Raw genomic sequence first — 25,774 nt, 5'->3', positions numbered from 1 at the left:
GTGTTTTACATAAATCATAAATGTCCCTTATTACCCATGTTAAATGTTTAGAGGTTGATAGCTGATGCTTCAGGAAATCAATAATATTTTTAATTTACGTAAAAAGGTAAAAAAAAAAAAAATCATTGCAACTTTTCTGCTTGTAAGTTAATGTTCCACATTTCAGCATCCAACTTCCAGCATTCTAATGGTTTCCATCTCAGGGGCAAGTACAACATTTTCACAAGGTGTCACAACTTTGACTTTCATGGTATCTATGTGGCTGATATTTATATAGAAAATATGGTAAATTTCACAGATGAGCAAAATTGTGGTGAAATTTCACGTGAATCGAGTTTGGCAGTGGGACAAGTCATTGTGCGGAGGAATGAAGTTGCGGTGATATAATCCATAGCATACTTACCTACTTTCTTCAGCTCTTTTCCGGGAGCCAACCAGTGGAGGTGGGTGTGAGGGGGGCGGGGCAGCAAAAAGCACGTCATTTTGGTCCCGCCCCCTGTGACGTCATGACGCAAACGCGTCATTTGACAGCGTGGGCGGGGCCAAACGTTTGGGATCTAATTCTGCCCACTTCACTAGGAAGTGGGGCACTTCCTAGTGAAGTGGGCAGAATTCGGGAGATTGCCACGCTCACCCGGGAGTCCGGGAGACTCTCGCAAAATGCGGGAGTCTCCCGGACATTCCGGGAGAGTTGGCAAGTATGATCCATAGTCACTTTGCCATTCCACAGTTTATTTGTAAATTCACATTTCTATGAATACAATTGGGGCACAGATTCATGCTGCTATGAGGTGTGGCTGTTGGTAGACTGGGAACACTTCCATGGGTGAAACATGAAATTCCACCATCAAAGGTGAAACAAGGAGAATATGTTTTTGGAACAGTTCTTAAAATGTTGTTCATCTGTAGTATTATAAAGTATGTATAGATATCCACAAATTAGACGTCCCTGCAGGGAGAAGATAGAGTAAGAAATTGTTTTGAATTCGGATTTTAGACTTTACATCCAGTATATATGGTCTGAATAGGGAAGGGGGGGTTTCCAGAAATCTTGTTATGTCTCCCCCTCCCCCGTCCTTACCAACGTCTATATCTATAACTTGTACTAAGAAAATTACTGAACCCAAGTTTGAAGTGACCGCCACTCACTTTAACATACCCACCAAGATGTGATTTTATTCCCACAATACTTTAACTTAATTGCATCTTTTCCGATCACCCAGATTCTGGAACTTTAAGCACATTCCTTTCATTCTCACATCAATACAAATAAAATACAAAAGGACTCCGTCAATATATACATCCAAGATCAGACCCCAGAGACTGGTAGCCCCTGACACTCAATAGCCGGTCTCAACACACTTTAGAGTGTATGTATGTGTGTGTGTGTGTGTGTGTGTATATATATATATATATATATATATATATATATATATATATATATATATATATATATATATATATAGCAATTGTAAAAGGATCTGCAGACTGGTCTGGGAGTTGATGGTGGGCTGGGCAAGCGGCCGCCTTATATCTATATACTCTGTAACATCATAACATCAATCTTCTAAAATAGCTGAAGTGTCAGAAATAAAGTGAAAGCATCATAACAACCTTCAGGCACAGCACCCAGAGGATTCTGGGAGGAGCTCCAGCTGAGGCCCAGCATGCAGACTACAGTAGAAATAGCAGTTTTCCAAGTGAATAGTAATTGCACTGCATACATACATCAAGTTGAAAGGATTAGTATATGTATAGCATTCCATAGAGTCTAAAACAGCAATGATTGTTGCTGGCACAATTATTACTACATATTGAATCTCCAGCTGGACTACAGCACCAGAGCAACTGCTGAGCATTTCATCAAACTCACGAATCTAGAGCTGCAATGATTATTCCGAGCACAATGATTACTGATGCCAAATCTTCAGCCAAGTACTTCAGCCGCTGTTAAGTCAGACACACATGCAGGGCAGAGGGCATCTCTCTTCAGGGCAGTGCTGACTAGGAATCACTACACCTGTCAGACTGAACCAGGATAGGTCATGTTTGGACATGGAAGCCTCTGCATGCTGTGCTTTCTTTGTGGACGTGCTAAAGCAGGAAGACATTGAGCTAAGTACCTACAACATTGGTAGAGGAATGAATTGAGTCTCAGGAGTCAGGACTGCACATTAATTGACTGAGACAAAGATGCTGAGGAGATATAGCAGTGTGTAGTTCGCCATGGGGTGATCTGTCTGGTTTTGCTGCATATTTGCTGTTCTGCTCGTTCTATTAATTGCAGAATTTATCTTACAGCCAGGACTGGGGACATTGGACATAGCAATAAGAAATGATGGTCAGCATTAGATGACATTTAAAAAGTAAATATGGTTATGGTCTGAGCACACATCTGAGCCTGTAACATACATGTAGCTGCAGTCTTCTGAGCGGATTTATGAGCCTACCCTATGAAGTATTGATTATTATAATTATTATTGGGCATCAGGCTCCTTCTGGAGATACACATAATGTAATAAAGAGCCAACTGTCCGGTATCTCTGCCAGTAATGCAGTGTGTATGGGCACCTTATTCATGCAGGGTAAAAATGCATGTGCCACAATTTGATCATATCTGTGCAGTTTGGCCCTTACAATCATCATCATCATGATCACCATTTATTTATATAGTGCTACTAATTCCGCAGCACTGTACAGAGAACTCACTCACATCAGTCCCTGCCCCATTGGAGCTTACAGTCTGAATTCTCTAACACACACACACAGAGACACTAGGGTCAATTTGATAGCAGCCAATTGACCTACCAGTATGTTTTTTTGGATTGTGGGAGGAAACCCACGCAAACACGGGGAGAACATACAAGCTCCACACAGATAAGGCCATGGTCGGGAATTGAGCTCCCCAGTGCTGTGAAGCAGAAGTGCTAATCACTAAGCCACCGTGCTGTCCCAAGGTGCAATCAGACTACAATGTGTGTGACAAACATTTTTCACATCAGAAATCTGGAGCTGCTGGAAGATTGGATAGTGTTCCGTTGTCCGCTCACTGTGATCTTGACAATGTTACTTTATCGCCACATAATCCCGCAATGTCACCCATGTGGGTTTCTGCTCATTCTGAGGCTCACTAGAGGGATATCTTTATAATACCTCAATAACGTCTCCGTGTGTATTGCAATAAAAAGACTTAAATATCTCTTCTGTGTATATGTTACTATAAATTTTTCTGACATAGGTAAAAGACCAAAATTTTAATTGTACATTTAAGAGGCTAATTTTTTAAAGGGCGAAAAGCCCCAATGCTAGAAAAATATGGGTGTTTTTATCAGCAATTGGGCTCCCTATACAACAACCCCTCTGCAATTATAAGCCTATTTAACAAGCATCATGGTATGTACCATCACAATACCGCTTCTGTTATCATCATCTTAGTTATCATCATCTTAGGATGCAATAATAGATGACAATCATTTAAACAATGCTTTATTTATTATATCAAGCAGTATGCACCCTACCTTATCAATAGAGCAAATAGTGTTTTTATTGTATGCAAAAGAGCCCTAACAAAGTGGCTCAACTGCTCAGAGCCAGGACCTAGCCCAGTGTCTGTCTCTATCCCCAACATCAGCTAAATTTGTAAAAGTAGAGATGCTCAGGCTCAGTTTTCTGAAAACTGAGCCCACCCGAATTAGGAGATCCGAGTAGGCTCGCAAGCCGGCTCGTTACTTTCGCACGTCTGAATCGAGGCAAAACGTCATTGTTGCATTGTCGGATCTCACGGTTTTTGGATTCCATAAGTACCTTCCTCCCTAGGAGATCCAGCGCCACTGCTCACACAGAAACAGGGGTAGCAGTGTTCTTGTCACTCTCCAGTCTCCAGTGCCATTGCTCAGTGCCATTGCTCATATAGAAACAGGAGGGGTAGCAGTGTTCTTGTCTCTCTCCAGTCTCCAGTGCCATTGCTCAGTGCCATTGCTCATACAGAAACAGGAGGGGTAGCAGTGTTCTTGTCACTTGACAAAAATTGACTGGAAATGATTGGAAATTAATATTATTGAGGTTAATAATAATGTAGGGATAAAAAAGAGCCAAATTATGTGATTTTAGCCCCCAAAAAAAAGGGATTATAGGAAAAAATCGGGATCCAAAACACGCAAGGGCGGTTTTGCCAAAACCAAGACATGGGGGGGTCAGTGAACATCTCTATTCTAAAGTATTCACCACACCTTTTAGATTGTGAACTTTTTGGGCTGTCTTTACCTACTGAGTCACGTCATTTTATGTTATGTGTGTGTATCATGATTCCCTCACACAAGTGTAGATCCTCCAACGTGACCCCTTCTATTTGGTACAAAATGCTCTACTCCCAAATTTCCCAGTATTTTTCCTATTACAGTTACCTGAGCAGTTACCCTTCCCAGCAATTCATTCAGGTTTGGGAGCATGTCATTCTATACTTGGTGTAAGGGGTCATGTTGAAGATCCACATAGAAAATTGGTAAATCAACAAGACCAACATAGTTTATACTCATTTCATTAACTTGTTTCTTTTTCATTTTATTTTAATTATTTTTATTTCTTGCTAAATGGTCTTTATCTGTCCCCCACCAGTAATAGTAATGGAAGAGGGGGTGTCAATGGAGAGAATTGATCATGTGGTGTCCACAATTAAGAATTTCTTTTATCTTAGATTTAAAAATGAATAAATGAATCTGTACTATTACTTTATTTTATTAATTTATTATACAACTGAATAAAGAAACATCTAGATATTTGAAAAGATTTTCTGTTTCATTATTTTTGCAAGTTTTCAAATTATTGAGGTAAGGATTCCGGAGTCAGACTTATTTTATTTTACTTTCATGTTGATCTGTTGAAAAGTAACAGGGTATAGAAGACACTGGAACATAACACGCTGTAAACTACCTAATATAGATAATTGGATTTAAATATGATAGGCAATGTGTGGACTAAAATAACCTAACGATAAATCCAGCAGACGGTGCACACACAGGGCAGAACACTCTCCTTATTTTATAGACACCTTGTTTGTCCAATGTTTATCCAAGAAGATCAAATACAGGCCAGAATTTTGGGACACTTATTGTATAAGTAGTTTGTGGAGTGATCTATTAAGCAGCTAATTGATTGCCTCTTAATTGCTAAAATCCTAAAACAGTGAATGAATATGGTGTCATAATATAATAAAACTGCGTTTCACCTGCATATATTGAGTTTATGACCAATATTCAAGCTGGTCACACGGTCTAATTTTGCTACTTATGTGCTTGCTTGAGATTTGCTAAGTATCATGAGAATACCATGGCAACCACAGTCATATGACATGATGATGTGAGAAGAGAGGCTTTGGAACACGCCTCTTAACAGCATGCTTGATCACAGCACAACCCTGCACCTCCCTTTGCTATGCCTTAATGTGTATGGAGGAAGGCTTCAGGTCGTCCTCCTCTCAACAATGAGCTTTGTGGTTTCTAAAAAAGACAAAGAGACAGACATTGCAGCATTAAGGAAACAGATACCATCAATCGTTGGATAATTCAAAATCCGATGTGTTTAAGAGACAACAAACCACTGCATAGGGCGATAACATTTATAAACAATAACAAATAGATAGGAAACACTTTCTTATGTTTTTAACTGCCCCACATCACTAGCGATCTTTCAGTATGTTAGAATATGTTTATATCTTCTATATGGTCAATGAGTTTCTGTTTTATACTATGTACAATACAATATGCTGTTTGTGTTATGCTGCTTTCTGCTGGGATTATAGCGGAACAAAAGAGAAAGAAGACTAACTTTTTATTGGGGGACATTTATATTGGACACTCCAAGTCTGCATGTGGGCACATGTGTCACCTGGCGTGTGTAGTTCTCATAGCGCCAGTAGGCAATAATACTCAAGGGTTGTCAGTGCAGCACTTAAATTCAGTGCAAATCAGATGCGCTCCCTTCTTTCAAGTAAGGAGGCTGAACTGTAATAAAGGGCTGGTTTTTAAACCACCAATAACTTTTATTAGGCTGGATAGACAGCAGCTAAAGCAACAAAGTAGAAAAAAAATAAGCCCCTGGACCCAACAGAGGGTCCCAGGGAAAAATACCTGGAGGGGCCCTGTGCTATTCAGCATTGGACCAGTACTCTCTAGGTGAGAGGGCAAGATCATATTTGCAGGCTCCCCCGAATAGGACCAAGTTTGTGTGACTGAACACAGCATTGATGAACCTGGTGGCTGAGAGATAGTCAGAGGATAGTGCCTGCTTCTCAACCTCCAGGCGCAGCCATGTAGTGTGCAGCCATGCAGGGCCTGTGTCATTAAGGAGAGCAAATCATAAAAAAGGAATAACTTTGTCCCTGGGCAAAACCATGTTGCATGGGAGGGGGAGGTACATTTAAAATGTGGGGACAGATTTATAGTTGGGGTAGGGCATGTCCTAGATCAACTTTAAATTTCAGTGTAAAAATAAAGCTGGATGGGAGCCTCAGTGATGCAATTTTCCGCACCTCGCCCCCTTATGTCCTCCCACTTCACCTCCCCTCCGGGATCTCCTGGATGTAAAGCTGGTAAGTATGATTAACAGGAGAGGCAGATACAAGGCCATTAGATGGACACAATTCTTCCTTATAGCTTTTTTCTTTTTCCTGGCTTTATTGAACACATAAGTGCCTACTTATGGCAAGAGGTGGCCCGGGAGATCGGAGGGAGGTGGGCGTGTTGGGGGTGGGGCCTGTGGTGTCGCATCATTAGACCCTGCCCCCTAAACGAGCATCACTGTTGTTGTCCAATTACAGCAGGAGCCGAGGCCACGATAAAGTGCGATTCGCGTCATAAGCCCCCAACCACCACTTTAATATAGATGTCTTTAGTAACCCGGAAGGTTGCCCTGCTCTCCCGGAAATTCTGGGAGAGTAGACAATTATGCATAAGTGTTATAATGTTAAACCAGTATGATAAATGAGCAAACATATATAATAAATACATCATTTGTATAGAACATTGTATTTCAGTTGCATATAGTAAATAGGGCTCAGGATTACAACACATTAAATCTTATCATGTGTTAAGCCCATTGCCCGCTGACACTGCTGTACAACAGGTGTCAGGTATCAGGTGTCAGACAACTTGCATGTCAGAGCTGGTGTATCTAAATAATGCAGATTTGCAAGTGTCTGGGAAAACAGCATTGCATTTTAGGAATTTACAGTAAGTGGCTGTATGCGGTATTATCTAACTTTTACAATAAAACTACGTTTTGTGAAGATACTGTATGATGTGTGTATAGATAATGAGATGAAAAGATGGTTGATTTGCCTGGTTGTGATTTTCATGAGATATTTGGGTAAACTATATTTATCAAACATTCTAAAACAGAAAAGTGGAGGTGTTGCCTATAGCAACCAATCAGATCTTTGCTATTATTTATCTAGTACATTCAAGAAAATGATAGCTAGAATCTGATTGGTTACTATGGGCAACACCTCCACTTGTCCTTTTTAGAAGGTTTGAAAAGTTTACCCCAAGGTGTCACTTTAAGGAAGAATTAGACATGTGAAAAAGAAGCTCTTGGAGCACAATGATATCATTCTGTGCTTAGAAGGGGTGAATTAGAATTAGGTGCAAATTTTGCCTAAGAGCATAATTTGCAGCCGAACGAACGACAGTGCTCTTCAATGGGCACAAATGGAAACGTTTTCTGCATGCAGAGCGTATATAACATGCTGCACACAAACTGGTCAGCTCTATTCTTATTATTAATTTTTATTTATAAGGCGCCACAAGGGAGACCCCGGAGGGGAGGGGAAGGGAAGTTGAAGGACGTAAGGGGGCGGGCGCGGAAAATCACGTAATTGTGGCTCTAATTCTGCCATCTTTATTAGGAAGTGGGCAGATGTGGGAGGGTGCCCTACTCTCCCGGGAGTCCGGGAGACCTACCCGGAATTTGGGAGTCGCCCAGATATTCCGGGAGAATTGGCAAGTATGGTGTAAGTATATACATTTGTACACCTGATATACACCTGACGGAGAAACACTCCTGTGTGTGGAGTTGGACATGTTGTCTTAACCTAATCACATACAATTTTTGTCACCACGTTCTTAGGCACATGTTCGGGGTGTAAAATGCGTCCATTTATCTCAGAAATGACAGATCTTATAGATCTTAAGCATTTTTCCTAAAAAATCTTATGGTAATCATTAAGAAGAATAATCCAATGTGAAAGCCAATGCTCCCGTTAGCACCTGCTTCCTCTGTAACGTTGTGTGTGTATGTGTATATATGTGTGTGTATATGTGTGTATATATATATATATATATATATATATATATATATATATATATATATATATATATAAAATATAATTATGTAGCCCTCATATACAGTTCTCAATCTAAATGTACATTGCGTGTTTTTTTTCAGGAGACTTTAATATATTGTGTCTTCTTTTCCTGCTTTTCCTCAACGTCCCCAAGTTCTATATAACTGGACAACATGTAGCCAATCAGGTCAAATAAATGTTCACAAAAAACGTCATATCCCCCAAATGATAATAAAATTATTTTTAATTTATTGTTATTAACTTATCTGGTGTAAAAAATAAAGCAAGCATATTTTAAAGTTCTTACCTATCTACTTGTGAGTTTTCAGCTGGCATGTATCAAGTGAATAAGAAAAGAAGTAGTCTAAGCTCTGAAATCATTCTTCCTTTCCCTATTCTCTACCATAGAAACTGGCAGCCGTCACTACTGTTAGGTTTATTACTTGTCAGCTCAGAAGCTCTAACGTTTCCCCTTTGGCTTTGTATATGCAAGCATTTAGTTGTGTGTTTTGTGTTTTCAAAGTCTATTAAATGTGCTTTTTAGTGCTGATAATGCTGAAAATAATGTATGTGGATGAACCCAAACACAACCTTTAACTCTTAGTTTTGCCGAGAAGCCGACTCATTTGAAAGTAATTCATAGAAGTGCATTGCAGACATTATTTTGTAACGTACATTAATGCATCTCTAGCCTGCGGTATGTGAAAGGCTAATTCCACTATTACAAACTGGTCTTAAAATGTACAAATTCCCTTTCATGAATGGTGGGTATCTTTGCTCTGGAATTTTGTTCCTCCTGTCACACAGAGCCGGTGCTAGGGTCCTTGGCACCCTAGGCACACTTTCACATCCGCGCCCCCCAGGCACACTTTCACATCCGCGCCCATCCCCCCCAGGCACACTTTCACAATCCGGGCCCCGCCCCCCCAGGCACACTTTCACAATCCGCGCCCCCCCAGGCACACTTTCACAATCCGCGCCCCCCCCAGGCACACTTTCATAATCCGCCCCCCCTCCCCAGGCACACTTTCACAATCCGCGCCCCCCCTTCCCCATGTCTTTCCTTACCTTTACTTGCCGCCATAAAGCTGCTCCTCTCTGCTCCCCTCCACTCACTAACACTGTTGGGCCGTGATGATGATGTCACGCCCGACAGTCAGTGAGTGGAGGGGAGGAGACAGAGCAGAGAGGCGGTGGTGGTGATCCATAGCCGCTTCCCCCTCCCCGCGGATTTTTCGGAAGCTGTGCGGCGGCCGTGGAAGGTATGGTCAGCGGTCGCCGCACAGTTTTAAAGTAATTTTTATTCTGTGGCGCCCTCCAGAGCCCGGCGCCCTAGGCAACTGCCTAGCCTTGCCTAATGAGAGCACCGAGCCTGCTGCCACATAATGTAATTTCACTTCAGTGTCTACTGACCTGGGTCTTGCAAATATAATGATGATGGTGGATTTGAAGTAGCGAAATGACATAGTGAAACTCGTAGGGTTCTGTTTCAGCCTGCTCTGTAAGTCAGTTCCTCCTATGTGGAGGTCTGATTTCGTCAATGTTCCACCAATACGAGGAAAGGGGCTGCAAGGAAGTGGAATATCATTATTAAAATCACTTTTTATTCTTTAACCTGCAACACAAGTACTTCCTGAAAAATCATTTATTCCCATGAACCATAAAGTTGCAGGGCCAGATTAACAATTGACGGGGTATCGGGAGAAGTAACTTGTTTAAACTTTAAGCAATTGACCATTCTGCTCATATTTGGAATTTGTGCCACAATCTGGTCCACGTTGGCAAAGATCGCCCTGTTGTGCCCTCTGGCCTTGTCACAGAACAGGGTAGGGGGCGCACACAGTTCTCTGTGACCAGCATAGCAGGAGGGGCAGCTGCCACTTAGCGATGGGAGTAATTCATTTTTGGGGACCAGGCAGTTGTTAAGTGGGCTACCAGGACTTCAATCCAGCCACCATGAGAATTTGAAAGTTAAGTTTTCTTGTCTTTACATTAGAGTCCATCATCATCATCATCATCATCATCATCATCATTTATTTATACTAATTCCGCAGCGCTCTACAGATAACTCACTCACATTAGTCCCTGCCCCATTGGAGCTTACAATCTAAATTCCCTAACATACACACACAGACACATACACAGAGACTTGGGTCAATTTGTTAGCAGCCAATTAACCTACCAGTATGTTTTTGGAGTGTGGGAGGAAACCGGAGCACCCGGAGGAAACCCACGCAAACACGGGGAGAACATACAAACTCCACACAGATAAGGCCATGGCCGGGAATCAAACTCATGACCCCAGTGCTGTGAGGCAGAAGTGCTAACCACTGAGCCACCGTGTCTTTAGAAAGACATCACTGCTTTGCTTCTAAAAAATACTTTTGCACAAAGTCGATCAGGGATGGAGTAAGGATCTCCACCAGAGGAGTTTTTCAGACAATAAAGTATAATTGTTAAAAATGCACTTTATTTATAATGATACAATCTGTGTCTGCAGGTGGCTGGTTCTTACCATTGCTATGTGTCGCTTCTACATGGAGAAGAGAACACACAAGGGGCTGTACAAGAGCACGCAGAAGACACTTAAATTCTTCCAGACATTTGCTTTACTTGAGGTAAATCTCTTTTATGTGTACAACTATAATATATATATATATATATATATATATATATATATATATATATATATATATATATACATATGTAATAAATGTGGATACATGAGTTGTAGCAAAACATTTCAAATATTGATCATATTGTACTGATAAGTTTAAATACAGGGTTACATGTCTGTGTCTGCCCTTCGCACAGGCGGTAGAGGTAAGAATAGTGCACTGTAAACAAAGAGTTACTGCTACAGGAGAATGCTGTAATGCTATTTCTCTATCTAAACATTTTAATCCGAGCAATAATATTTTAGACTGAGTACAGTCATCTAATCGCTTACAGCTGGAATGTTATTTTAATCCTAAAAGTGCTGGGAATCTACATTACCTTTCACAATGGAACTTGTATACAATGCAATAAACATTTGACATTTTGTTAAGATGGGTTTGTACTTCATTGTTCAGATCCTGCTCCTCCAGATGTACGCTGTATATTAGCCTATCACTTCATTGGAATGTTGACAGCATAGCCAATCAGATCACCAGAATGGTCAGCAGGAGATGAATGTGCTGTAGGAGGCAGTGAACTGTAGTTATGTTAGTGCAGATAGGACTACATGTGACAGGGGCAGTGACATGATGTGAGGAGGGGAATGGAGGCAGCAGGAAGCCACAGACTGAGAGTTATATAGTGGAAAGAGCAGAGTCCCCAGCAGCACAGAGTATATCAGGAGATGAGTGATGTGTCAGGGAGGATAGGGCTGAATGTAACAAGGGCAGTGACATGATGTGATGAGGAAAATGGAGGCAGCAGGAAGTCAATTTCCCCTTTATCACACTGTGCCATAGTGTCATCTTTATTATACTGCCCTTTCATCATCACACTGTGCTCCCCTCTTTTATATTGTGCCCTTTATGGTGCCCCTCTTTCATACTGTGCCCTATATGGCTCCCCCCTTTTATACTGTGCCCTTTATGGCTCCCCTCTTTTATACTGTGCCCTTTATGGCTCCCCTCTTTTATACTGTGCCCTTTATGGCTCCCCTCTTTTATACTGTGCCCTTTATGGCTCCCTCTTTCATACTGTGCCCTTTATGGCTCCCCTCTTTTATACTGTGCCCTTTATGGCTCCCCTCTTTCATGCTGTGCCCTTTATGGCTCCCCTCTATCATACTGTGCCCTTTATGGCTCCCCTCTATCATACTGTGCCCTTTATGGCTCCCCTCTTTCATACTGTGCCCTTTAATGCTCCCCTCTTTTATACTGTGCCCTTTTTGGTTCCCCTCTTTCATGCTGTGCCCTTTATGGCTCCCCTCTATCATACTGTGCCCTTTATGGCTCCCCTCTTCTATACTGTGCCCTTTAATGCTCCCCTCTTTTATACTGTGCCCTTTATGGCTCCCCTCTATCATACTGTGCCCTTTTTGGATCCCCTCTTTCATACTGTGCCCTTTATGGCTCTCCTCTATCATACTGCGCCCTTTTTGGCTCCCCTCTTTCATACTGAGCCCTATAATGCTCCCCTCTTTTATTCCTTGCACTTTATGGCTCCCCTCTTTCATACTGTGTCCTTTATGACTCCCCTCTTTCATGCTGTGCCCTTTATGTCTCCCCTCTTTTATACTGTGACCTTTATGGCTCCCCTCTTCTATACTGTGCCCTTTATGGCTCCCCTCTTCTATACTGTGCCCTTTATGGCTCCCCTCTTTTATACTGTGCCCTTTATGGCTCCCCTCCTTCATACTGTGCCCTTTATGGCTCCCCTCTTTCATACTGTGCCCTTTATGGCTCCCCTCTTTTATACTGTGCCCTTTATGGCTCCCCTTTTTTATACTGTGCCCTTTATGGCTCCCCTCTTTTATACTGTGCCCCTTTATGGCTCCCCTCTTTTATACTGTGCCCTTTATGGCTCCCCTCTTTCATGCTGTGCCCTTTATGGCTCACTTCTATCATACTGTGCCCTTTATGGCTCCCCTCTTTCATACTGTGCCCTTTATGGCTCCCCTCTTTTATACTGTGTCCTTTATGGTTCCCCTCTTTCATGCTGTGCCCTTTATGGCTCCCCTCTATCATACTGTGCCCTTTATGACTCCCCTCTTTTATACTGTGCCCTTTATGGCTCCCCTCTTTCATGCTGTGCCCTTTATGGCTCACTTCTATCATACTGTGCCCTTTATGGCTCCCCTCTTTCATTTCTGTGCCCTTTATGGCTCCCCTCTTTTATACTGTGTCCTTTATGGTTCCCCTCTTTCATGCTGTGCCCTTTATGGCTCCCCTCTATCATACTGTGCCCTTTATGGCTCCCCTCTTTCATACTGTGCCCTTTAATCCTCCCCATCTTTTATACTGTGCCCTTTATGGCTCCCCTCTATCATACTGTGCCCTTTATGGCCCCCCACTTTCATACTGTGCCCTTTAATGCTCCCCTCTTTTATACTGTGCCCTTTATGGCTCCCCTCTTTCATACTGTGCCCTTTATGGCTCCCCTCTTTCATACTGTGCCCTTTAAGGCTCCCCTCTTTCATACTGTGCCCTCCATGCTGCTTTTTCTCCCCTTCACTTACCTTTCTATTGCCTTCTTTCTTCTGATTTCTTCTCTTCTGTCTTCTCCATTGCGGCTCCTCTCTGCGCTCTTCCCACTGTAAATGTCGGGAGTGATGACATTGTTCTGTATTTTTTATAATTTAGAGGGCTTTTTCTGTACTTTTTTCATACCAAATTAGGATTCTAACCCCTCAAATTTCCAGACTAGTGTTTGTTTTATAGACACCTGGCTATAGATGGATACCCCTTCAGCTATGAAAACTCCTCCCATTACACTGATCCCTGTTACACATGTAACGCCCCCTAGTGGTGTTACACACTGCAAGAAAGTTCTTAGTCCAACAATCACTAAAACCATATTCAGTTTGACACCTAATAATAACTTATCTATAATTGTTATGCCCTATTTATAAAGCACACGTATATAGCGCAGATCTGGAAACGGAAGGATGAATATTGTTGCAATTACACAACTGTCCTCACAATTCCCTCATCCTAATTATTGCACCTATTCAATTCGTATAATATATGGCTAGTGATTATATACTGTTTTATCTGAATTTAGCATATTGATCCATGTAGCAGTTTTCCTAAAGGTTAATCTGAGATTATTCTTTATTTAGAGATGTATAAGTAATTAATGTATAATCATTGAGTAACTAGTGATGACAACACTGATATAAGAACATTGATACATCTAACAGCAATACTCTAATTCTTGAATTTACCTTATTTCCCATTACAGTTGGTCCACTGCGCACTTGGTAAGTTCTGATCTTTAATTGTCTTTACTCTCTTGTAAGTATTTTATATCATTAAATACAAAGTAAGCAGTGCCAGGCAGGAAAGGAGATTGTGTAAGAAATAATTAAAAGTTTTGTTTGACATTCTTGGTTTTAATCTGGATTACCAGGGTTAATGTGAACAGAGCTCTGAGCCTTCTAAATGTTTTAGTGCTTTAAGGAGATCTACAAAATGTACCGATATGTATTTGTCAAGGATTAAAAGGAAGAACCTGATCCAACTCAGAGGTTTGTAAAAGGAATATTAATAGGATAAAAATGAATCGATGCATGATAAAGTTACATACACACAGCAGTGGCAGCCATTATTTAAGGTGAACCATTCATACATCCTAACATTTATCCGAACAATATAATAACAGATTCTGATCTGTGCAATCCACGCCCCCAGATCACCAAAAAACATACCCTAATGCACCAAGCCACACCCATTGCCCCGTAATCCCTGTCCCTTTGGGGGTCTGTGAATCCACTGCAGTCAGGACAGTTAATGAGAATTCAATTCACCAATCCGAAAACAGGGATTGATGCCATTGGTTCCTACTGAATTGGCAACATTCTATTCTGCATTCTTCTAATGTGTAGGCGATAGGTGCACTTTAAAGGTTTATAGGACAATACATCTATTCCCAGTAAGAAATGCAATTGTACCTCTGCATGTAAAGCATGTTGTTCAGGGAATAACTCCTTTATATATTTCTCCCTTTAAGGAATAGTGCGCACATCGGTGCTAGTAACAGGGGTCCAAGTCAGTTCAAGAATCTTCATGGTTTGGTTTATTACCAACAGCATTAAACAGGTGGGTTTGATGCCACGTTCTTCGGTCCTTCTTTGATTTATAGCTACCTGATATAAGCATTACATTTTATCTCGTACGATTCACTGTATCTACATAAACACGTCCATAATCAATGCCTCGTTCAGGCCGACGCTGGAATCCAGAAATTGGTTCGGGTTACCTCTTTTTGATCTTGTGGTTCTTGGAGCAGCTCCTGGTGGGATCGGAGGTAACTGCAGACTGGGTTGTTTAAGAAGAAGCAGAGTTCATTCTCCGAAGTCCTGGGCTCTGTTCCATGTCTCTCTGTGGTTACTGCAAAAAGCTTCTAGAATGTTGAAAGCAAATGTACTGTAATGGATACACTGTGTGCTCACTATTCATTTATACGAGGCTGCTCTTGAGTTTAAATACCACTGATATATAAACCTTATTACACTGACACTTAGTCCACTACCAAGAAGTGTAACTGTAAGAGTGGAATGTCTTATAATACATGTGGGGTGTAAAGACATTTATAATACGCTAGTGATGTTAATATTTGTATAAACTCCTTTAAATAATATTTGCATAAACAGAGAGTTCTGGGGGTAAATGTATCAAGCTGTGATTTTTTTTCAGCGACTTAAAATCACCGCAAATCGTGAGAGATCACCGCGATTTTATGTGCAAAGTCGCCATATGTACTATTGACGTGCGTTTTTGACATTCCAAAATTCAATCTCTGGCGATTTTGTGTCGATTTTAAAACACCTTCCCGCCCGTGTTTTAGTCAAACTCGCTGGAGATTAAACACAATCTCGCCCAAGTTTCAACTGAAACTTGCCCGAGATTGAACAGAAAAAAAAGTATGTAATATAAGCTATCTGGCCAATGTTAACATAACAGGAGACACAATACAAGTTTATTATTATGATTATTAATTATCTTACAGGGGACAAATTATTTTATGACTAAATTAGTAGGCCAAATTTCATTAATGATTATATGTAAGGGAAATTTTATTTTACTTCATTATATTATAGTTGCTTACTATTCATTACCAGTGGGGCAATAATGATATTTTATGATGTGACAGCATATAATATTTCCAGATGAGGACACCATGTAAAACATAGTTGTGTCACTACAAGTGGCAGCATGCACTTGTGCTCATTCATAAAATAATTTGTCCCCCATAAGATAATTAATAATCATTTTTGTCCCTCTAAAACAAAAATCATGTTTTACTTAAACTTCCAATGTGCCTCTTGTTATATTAACATTGACCGGCATTGTAACAGTGATGTGTTTGCTAATCTAGCCTATAGAGAGCAGCATGTTGATTCAAACTCGGGCGAGTTTGCAAAATCGCAGCTTCATACATTTGCCGATTCTGTATAGCTAAAGTGGCAAAACGTGAGGACTGATTTATAGCGATTTAGGAAATGCTGATTTTGAAAGAAACACATTACTGGTGATTTTATATATACTTGTCGTTTGATACATCGGCGAGTTTAAACTCACCTGAGAAAATCGCTGCAAATCCAAAATCCCAGCTTGATACACTTACACCCTGATGTCATCAATTAAAACAAACTTGTGTATTATAATCGATAATCAACCACCTACTGCAAATTATTATGGGCCTACAGCAACATGCTTTTATATTGTCATTGGATTCCTCTGGGACCTGTAATATCCATATAAGCAAGAAGTTCATTATTTCATATACAGTACAAACACTTGTGAAAAATTCTCCTCTGACATCAGTTGTCATCCAGATATATACGGAATAATGGAAATTCTAAGTCACGGAGGAGTTCTGCAACCAGCGGCTTCAGGCTTTTATACAGGTCACGGAACGACAAGCTTACTTTTATTATCTTTATATTTCACAGATGGGGTGCATTTTTAATAATTTTTTTATGAATACACAAATTATAGTGCTATCAAATATTTATTGGCCCCAAAAGAAAGGCAATATCTGTTCACAAATAAAAATATATATCTGCCTTCCCTACACGGAATGTAAAAAGCTGTTTGTGCTGTTTGGGAAAAAGTTGGTCTGGTCATGAAGGGGTCAGATAAATAATTATACATAGTTTTGTGTGTATAAATAGCTATGACTTGCACCTTAGTGATGTTGCTAATTCCTAGTGATTTGATAGGCTGCCCTGTCATGAATATTGGTTCATCCCACAAAATAGCTGCCTCCACTTAGTGTAGACAGACGGGGGTGAGCCTATCATGAGGCAACCTGAGAAGTAGATTAGCTGGCACGCTTCTGCCAGGGGAAAGGGTACACGAAAATATTGCATATATGAGGTTTGGTGCTGCAGTGTTTTTTCAATTTCACCAGCAGATGGCAGTCTTGACACACATGATATCAAAGAGTTTAGATAAGACTTTATTCCCACAAACTTGAAATCGAGCGAAGACAACAACTACAGTATTGATCCCGAGTACATAGGGAATTTAATTTCAAGTAACTTTACATTAGCTTCATTTTTTATTAAACCTTTGTACTTTTAAGCAGTCAGTAAGGTTTTATTTTCAGTGCCAACAATTTTATTCCAGAAGCATTGTTTTATTTTTCTACAATTTAAAATAACATATGGTGGCAATAATAGCGTAGATAAATATAGACATTTTTGAATAATGATTTAAGTGGAAAACTGTAAAGATTTGCAGCTGCCGATTGCCAAATTGTACTTTTCTGGAGAGGATGTTCCCCAACCTTGAAGTAGTTTTTATGCAGGAAGCTGATTGGCTGCGATGTTAGTTTAGTCCCCGGTGGAACCAATCAGAAACACCAGATATCCCACAGTTTTTTCTAGAGCACAATCGGATGCGTATGTGGGGTAACCATTTGGTAGTAGATTTAAAGGGTCCAGCTTCAGCCATCCCCTTTCGTGTGGACTCTATATAATCTATATACAGCGGTCAAGCAAGGATACCTCCCTCAAGCTGCCACCATTACCTTAATATTGATGCCAGTGACTGCTGAGTTTTTGCAGAATTCAAGCAGCCTCAGTAGAGGGTGTGTAGTGAAGTCTGCTCCTATTTTCCATATAATCTGCTTGCATACAGAGGCAGGCTGGGCTGGGGAGCATCTGGCCCCCGGGCCAGTCCATAGTGGGCTACCATGGGCCGCACTGGGCTACCTGCTCTTTTTTTTACTAAAGGAGACATCTATTGCAGGGAAAGTACTAATTGCACAACCAGATAAGACGACTGAGTACCTGCCCCAATCAGGTGCCATATGTCTACACACCTCTTTCATAGCGCAGTTATCATTTTTACTCGCTGCTCTAGTCCACCATTCGTCCGGAGGACTGAACAAAGCAGCTGTCACTTTGGATGATGTTAATGTGTAAAGAGACACAAGTCTAAGATACGCACAAATATAGAACCTCACGCATTTTGGTGTGTTTGCGTAGGATGGAAATGCGTATGTATGTGTGCCACAGAAATTGACATATGCTCAATTCTAAACAAGGCCCTTCATTTTGCGGGCGAACGTTATTTAAATTAAATTCAGGGGGTGAAGAGTTCATATTTAGGAAGGGGGCATCTCTCTCCCCACACAAGTCTTGAATTCTATGTGAGCAGCAGCTGGAAATCAGGGGGTAAATGTATCAAGCTGAGAGTTTTCCGGCGGGTTTGAAAAACCAATCACGTTCTAGCTATCATTTATTTAGTACAGTCTACAAAATGATAGCTAGAATCTGATCGGTTGCTATAGGCAACATCTCCACTTTTCAAACTCGCCGGAAAACTCTCAGCTTGATACATTTAGCCCCAGGAGTCGTATTTAGGAGGTAGTCAGTAATCGGCATACACTTTTAACGGGAGGCTTTTTAAACCTACCAGGTAGTCGTTATACTGGAAAGCTCAGTTCTACTAATGTAATAAAGACATTCAAACAAACATATGATACATGTAATAAAAACCGTTCAGATGTCACGTCATCACTCTCATGATTAGCTCAGAAATGATTTCACTATTGTACCTTCGGAAACAGATAGGTGACTATTTGTTTTATATTGTAAGCTTAGGGGCACGGCCTTCTAACCTCTCTGTCTGTATTACCCAGTATTGTTTATTACTGTGTTTGTTCCCAATTGTAAACCGCTATGCAATTTGCCGCCGCTATATAAATAAATGTTCATGATGATTATTATATACTTATATATGGCAGAAAGACTGTTTGATGTAGATGTACTTTTTGCAGATCCAGAATGAAGAGAGCGTTCTTCTCTTTCTGATCGTGTGGACTATTACAGAGATCACTCGATATTCCTACTACACATTTAAGCTTCTCAACCACTTGCCGTACTTCATTAAATGGGCCAGGTGGAGATATTGTACCTTACCGCTTGCCGTATTTCTGCATGTTCACCTAACAGCGGGCATGGATCATTGTGATCACAGTGTTGTAATGGCATCTGATTAGCGCAGGAACGGTGGACCAAGCGTTATTACAGTGTTATCAGATTGCAAATATTAGTTATCAGTTCAAACCCATCCACTTAGAAATCAATAAGAATGCATTTGGTAAAAGTAGTACAAAAGCTTAAATTAATTTTCTGCCTTCAAGTGACTTTATTTTGTGGGCTTGTACATGTCGCCCTGCAACATTAACTTCATACGGTGATTTTTTTTTAACTTCTCTATGTGCTTTTCAAAAGTTAAGTTGTGAGAAAGATCAAGTAAAAGCTGCAGAATGTCATAACAGTAAACGGTGACATTATTGATTTCAGTCTCTTCTCCTGACCTTTCAATGTGCTAAAGCAGGCGCTACACCCGCAGCCTATGCAGGGGCGGATCTAGAATTGTATTTTATGGGGGGCGATTTAGGGAAGGGGGATTTAGTCCGCTCCCCCGTTTTGACAGCTAAAGCTGGCTACGTCTGCACTACGTGCAGCTCCGTTCGGCAGAGACAGGCAGGGATAGTGTGCTACCCGGGTGCTCTGATTATTCGCAGGCGGGCAGCACACTCTCCCTGCCAATCTCTGCCAAACAGAACTGCACATAGTGTGCAGCCGCCGGCACGATTGCACCCCCCCCCCCCCTGCAGGGGCGCACGCAGGATTCCCCCCCCCCAAAAAAAAAACATATAGAGAGAGCTGCTGCTCAAGTGGCAGCAGCTCCATTTTGGCGACACAGCACCGAACAGCAGCCACGGCGCTGTCAAAGTAGAGTCAGCGGCGGTGCTGTATTGTACCGCCTTCTTTGACAGCGCCGCGGCTGCTGTATAGTACAGTGTCACTATGTAGTGACACTGTTCTTCGCGGAGGGGAGGGGTTTCTGGAGAACCAGAACCCCCCCCTGCGTGCACCCCTGCCCTGGATCTGCCACTGAGCCTATGGGATCAATAGGAAAACACAAGCAGAGAGCAGACATAATGGAATGGTTTACAGTGGGAGAAGAGGAAGGGTGAAGGACCAGCTGTGATTGTTAGGCACTAGCCACATCCCTTTGTGAATCTAGCCACACCCCCAATGGCAATAGCCACGCCTACTACAGGGTCGCACATTTGCAATGGCAGACCCTGACCGGATTTTCCTAAATCACAGCCAAGCAAAACAAGGGCACCATGTAGATTTACTTGTTTGAGGTTCAGAGAAAAACAATTCCTGGAGTTCTCTTTAAACTTTTAACTCTTTTATTTCCAGACTACTCATTTTAAAGGAAAGCTCGGTTTTGGAAAATACAAGATAGATTTATGAACACATTTGAAATGAGTACAAATAATAGCAGGGATTCTGATTCAGGAAGCAAAGTTCTATCTCTTCTATTTTTCTTTTTTAGTATCAAGTCAAGCAGAGAAATGTGGACCTATATTTGTTGTAACGTTTATTGTGGGGGAAAGCATAGTCCACCAGGGGGGCAGAGAAATGGCCTAGTTACTCTGCAGAAAGGATAAAATATTTGTACCTATTTCTGGTACATTCTGGTAGAATTTTCATATAAGATTGCTGTTCTCTGGACATCTCTTAATTTGTCAAAAATGACCTTGGTCACACGTGATTTCTGGACCTTTTTTAAACCCTACTGCCTTAGAGTAGGTCCTTGATCCTGGGAATCTAAACCAACATAGGCCCAGAACCGTAGCTTAAAATTGTAGCGGTAGGGCGTCAATTGTAGAGACTAGGGGTTAAATGTATGATCCTCCGATTTTCGCAAGTCGCCAGAAATCAGTTACCACTATATTTACTAAATCGTGCGTTTGAAAAAAAAGGAGGTGTTGCCTATAGCAACCAATCATTAAGTTGCTGTCATTTTGTAGAATGTACTAAATAAATGATAACTAGAAACTGATTGGTTGCTATAGGCAACATCTCCACTTTTCCAAACCCGCAGTTTAGTAAATCTACCCCTAGCGGTCATAAAACAATGTTTTTCTCTATTATGTAAACTGTATATAATAGATAATTAATTAAGAATTCTGTGATTTATTCTTTTTTAAAAAAAATTATAAGGAATAAAGGCAACATTTTGTTCAGTGGGGCTGGCAACAGTGCATGGTCGGATCTGTAAAAATACGCACAATTGTCTTAAGTTTGTGCTATTTATAAATGAACTCTCTCTTTAAAAAGGCTGATCTTGAATTGTCTCAAGATTTTAAGAAAAATACATAAGTGGATGTTTCCAAATTGGCCTTCACCATGAACCGCAGTTCCCCACAATCTGAGTGGATGGAATTGAATCTGAAATTGCGGCCTCTTAAGGCAATTCCTTCATAGTTGATCTTTACATGGTTAAATCACGTAGATTTGAACGATGGGAAACAACACCAGTAATAACTCTGTCGTGAGGACTGATTGGCTGGAGTATAATATTTATGTCTTCCAGAATAGAGAAGAGGGAGCTTAAAATGTATGTGTTGGCTAAGGAGAGGAGAAATGTTATAATTGGCCAACTATAAACTAATTTATGGTACAGCCATTGGATTTCCATTGTATTGTATAACTATATTCCTTATAACGCTTGTGGATACACTCTGCATGCGTTTGTGCATGGCTTACTTTCATTGTTCTAAAAGATTTAGGGATTTTTGTTCCCACTGAAACTTTTCCCAGTTAGTGATATACTCACTTTTGCTTCTCTTCTCCAGGTATAATTTATTTATTGTCTTGTATCCTGTTGGTGTAGCTGGTGAACTCTTAACAATTTATGCTGCTTTACCATACGTGCGGAAGAGCGGGATGTATTCTCTGAGGCTTCCAAACAAATACAATGTTTCCTTCGACTACTACTACTTCTTGATCGCTGTCATGTGTTCTTATATACCACGTAAGTCATCCTTTGTCTGAGACATACAGTGCTAAATGTGCTGGGGGCCATGTTTTGGGTACTTTATCCATCAGCACGATGGGATGTCATACAGGCTATAAAAGCTGAGACTAAAGTTATCTGGGTTACTTCAGCATCACTGGCCCCATCCCCTTGTATGAATCCATCAAGCCACAAAATAAATTTCTGAGCAGCAAGTCTGCAAAACTATCACTCATACGCTGTCTGCTTAGTTAGAGAAGCAGCTCCCACCTAGCCACCAGCTGCAGAGGAGTGATACAGTGAATGGTGGACATTTGGTTAAGTTCAAGCACACCAGTTAATTCATGTTTATTAACCAGCTCAGTAATGCGCAGCATTTCATATAGGTTATTTAAAATAGTAGCTTTACTTATCTTAATTTTAAATACTCGCTCAGCTCAAGATTGAGCTCAAGAGGCTCAAATACATGCAGGTAAAATACATTATAATTGTACAATTTTCTTTTCTCTTTGCAATGCACTTTACACCATTCATACATATAAGGAAGAATTCAATTCTGTGGAACATCGCTGCTGCGCATTTTTACCGTTACTGCAGTGAAAGCTCTGCTCATTTTTCCTTGCACCCAAAATCAGCGGAGATTTCTGTAAAAATCTCGCAGGTGCGATGTACTGAGGACCATCGCAGCTAATTGAAGTCCCCCCATAGTTACATAACAAGGACATAAATCCAAATAATTATGATATCTCTTTCATACAGTCCTTTCTGATCCTCTCTAGCCTCCACCACTTCATTAATTCATATTTTATCTCACTTCTAGCATGTTCCCAATATGTTCCATTTGCTACTAAAGAGATTTTTTTAGCTCAGGGACAAACTCTAACACGTTATGAATTTAGCAGCCCAAGGTGACAGAATTGCTGACCATACTGGACCAAAATTAATTTTGTTTTCAGGGTGGGCACCATGCTTGGATTCATGGCCAGATGACTGCAGGGAGCAACATTTGAACCACTATCTCCAAGTAAATGAAAGCCTCCTAAACTTAACTTAGACCAAGGCCTATATTTACTAAACTGCAGGTTTAAAAAAGTGGAGATGTTGCCTATAGCAACCAATTAGATTCTAGCTGTCATTTTGTACAATGTACTAAATAAATGATAACTAGAATCTGATTGGTTGCTATAGGCAACATCTCCACTTTATCAAACCTGCAGTTTAGTAAATATACCCCTAAGTATAGAGTGTAAGGAAGTGAAAGGGAGGGATTACTGACTGCACATATAGTTAAAAAACCTTGAGATAGATTTACTAAACCTTCTAAAAGGGAAAAGTGGAAGTGATGCCCATAGCAACCAATCAGATTATTGCTGTCATTTATCAAGTACTTGCTAGAAAATGATAGGTAGAATCTGATTGGATGCTATAAGCCACACCTCCATTTTTCCTTTTAAGAAGATTTAGGCAATATCCCCCCCTTGTCTCTTAATCATTTCAACTTTAAAATGTTTCTTTATTTGTTTTAATAATACATTCCCCAACATTATCTTTCCTCTCATGTCTTTCAATTTAGTGTTTCCCCAGCTATATTTCCACATGCTGCGTCAGAGAAGAAGGGTTCTGCACGGAGAAGTCATTGTTGAAAAGGACGATTAGCACAAAGAAGTCAATCTATGGGAGTTTCTTATTTAAAGGAGTCGATTTTCTGCAAGGGCTTATTGGTTTAAAATCCTGGCTGACCCCGTGCGCCATACAATAGACCAACTTTTAACAAACAAAAACAAAATCCTGGGATTAGAATTGTCATCTATGTGTCTTTCGATCCCTTATTCTGTGCCCCACTTTTTTTTTATAGGTTGGAATCAATACCGACGTTGATTCACGTTTTCATTGGGTTTGTAAGGTGAAATGTGATCTTTTTATAGAGAGAATGAAGGCAAAAAATTCTAAATGAAACACCAACACTATGAAGTGCATCTTGTTTATTTCATGTACTGTACATAATGACCACATCTCAACTCATACCAAAAGCGCAATTAACATCATCTCCACATGGCTAGATCTTTCATACGGTTGAATCATAGTAAGGGATATAAGGGACATTTGTGGCCCAATAAGAAACATTTTGTAAGGGCCCCAATGAATTTTTGGACTAGGGCATGAAGATTCCACCGGGAAACCATTAGTGGGGCCCATGTAATAGATGGTTTACTGCGCTTCCTATTAAGTAATGGTCAAGCTGCCAGAGGAAAGGTATGGTTGACCCTATTCCTATACAGGCTGGACGATAGAAAGCAGGGAACCTCTAATTGTATGCAAAATAGTGGAGAGGTGTGTAAGTGTGACAATAGTAGTGCCTTCTTTATCAAAAGCAGACACAAACAAATGCGATTATGACCAGAATAAAACAATACACTGTAATGCGTCAATTAGTACACAAGGTATCACAAACAGCCTAGGCTGGTAATATCATCATCATCATCATCTATTTATATAGCGCCAACATATTCCGTAGAGCTTTACAATTGGGGACAAACATAGTAAACTAATAAACAAACTGGGTAAAACAGACAAAGAGGTGAGAAGACCCTGCTCGCAAGCTTACAATCTATTGGACAATGGGAGTTTGACACATGAGGTTAAGTCTACATTTGCAGTCGGCCCAGCCAGACTGCAAAGGTAAAAGTGACTCATAAGCTAAATGATCCTGTCACACAACAATGTTGGTCAAGGGGTAGTTGTATAACAGGTGGTAATAGGGTAGTGTAGTGAGGTTAAGAGGGTGGTTGAGGAATATTATAAGCTTGTCTGAAGAGATGGGTTTTCAGAGAACGCATGAAAGCTCGTAGACTAGAGGAAAGTCTTATTGTGTGAGGTAGAGAATTCCATAGAGTGGATGCAGCCCAGAAAAAGTCCTGTAACCGGGAATGGGAGGATGTCATGAGTGTGGATGAGAGACGCAGATCTTGTGCAGAACGGAGTTGCCGAGTTGGGAGATATTTTGTGACAAGAGAGGAGATGTATGTTGGTGCAGCTTTGTTGATGTTAATGTCAATATGAGGCATAAAGTGCAAAATGAGGGGTTCAATGGGGGCAGATATGCAATTAAAGTAGAAACCAAATCTGAGCACGTATATCCAGTTGGGTGCAGGAGCTCTATTGTTAGCCCCCTGCTGATATATATGGAGAGTCTGCAGTTGCAGTTTGTAAACAAAGTTCCTGGGATGAGATATGTAAAGTCAGTAAAGCTCAATAATTGTATGATGTCCAACGCATTTCCACCGCAGCGTGCCGGCTTCATCAGGGAGAAGTTGTAAATGACACAACCAGATTCTGCATAGAGACTGGTCTGGTCCATGTTGGTAGTTGGGTGGGGCACCCTGCTCCACTTTCCTTGATGTACCTTATTGGTGTACCAGTATAATCTACAACAGGCTGGCAA

At 40.8% G+C, this 25,774-nt stretch overlaps 1 protein-coding gene across 1 annotated transcript in view; it reads left to right on the top strand.

The window, feature by feature from the left end:
- Nucleotides 1-24,303, top strand: part of HACD1 (3-hydroxyacyl-CoA dehydratase 1) — a 32,677-nt gene extending 8,374 nt beyond the window's left edge. Inside the window, exons 2-7 of the mRNA XM_075211914.1 lie at nucleotides 10,839-10,956; nucleotides 14,237-14,255; nucleotides 15,005-15,093; nucleotides 19,286-19,407; nucleotides 22,172-22,350; nucleotides 23,906-24,303. Coding sequence (XP_075068015.1) covers nucleotides 10,839-10,956; nucleotides 14,237-14,255; nucleotides 15,005-15,093; nucleotides 19,286-19,407; nucleotides 22,172-22,350; nucleotides 23,906-23,988 — 610 coding nt within the window. The 3' untranslated portion in view covers nucleotides 23,989-24,303. The remainder of the gene's footprint in view (nucleotides 1-10,838; nucleotides 10,957-14,236; nucleotides 14,256-15,004; nucleotides 15,094-19,285; nucleotides 19,408-22,171; nucleotides 22,351-23,905) is intronic.
- Nucleotides 24,304-25,774: the final 1,471 nt, after the last annotated feature.

This window comes from Mixophyes fleayi, chromosome 5 (assembly GCF_038048845.1).
Source record: "Mixophyes fleayi isolate aMixFle1 chromosome 5, aMixFle1.hap1, whole genome shotgun sequence".
In the NCBI taxonomy this organism is placed as follows: domain Eukaryota; kingdom Metazoa; phylum Chordata; class Amphibia; order Anura; family Limnodynastidae; genus Mixophyes; species Mixophyes fleayi.
Note: the sequence above shows the minus strand (reverse complement) of the source record. Positions and strands in the feature narration are given on the sequence as shown.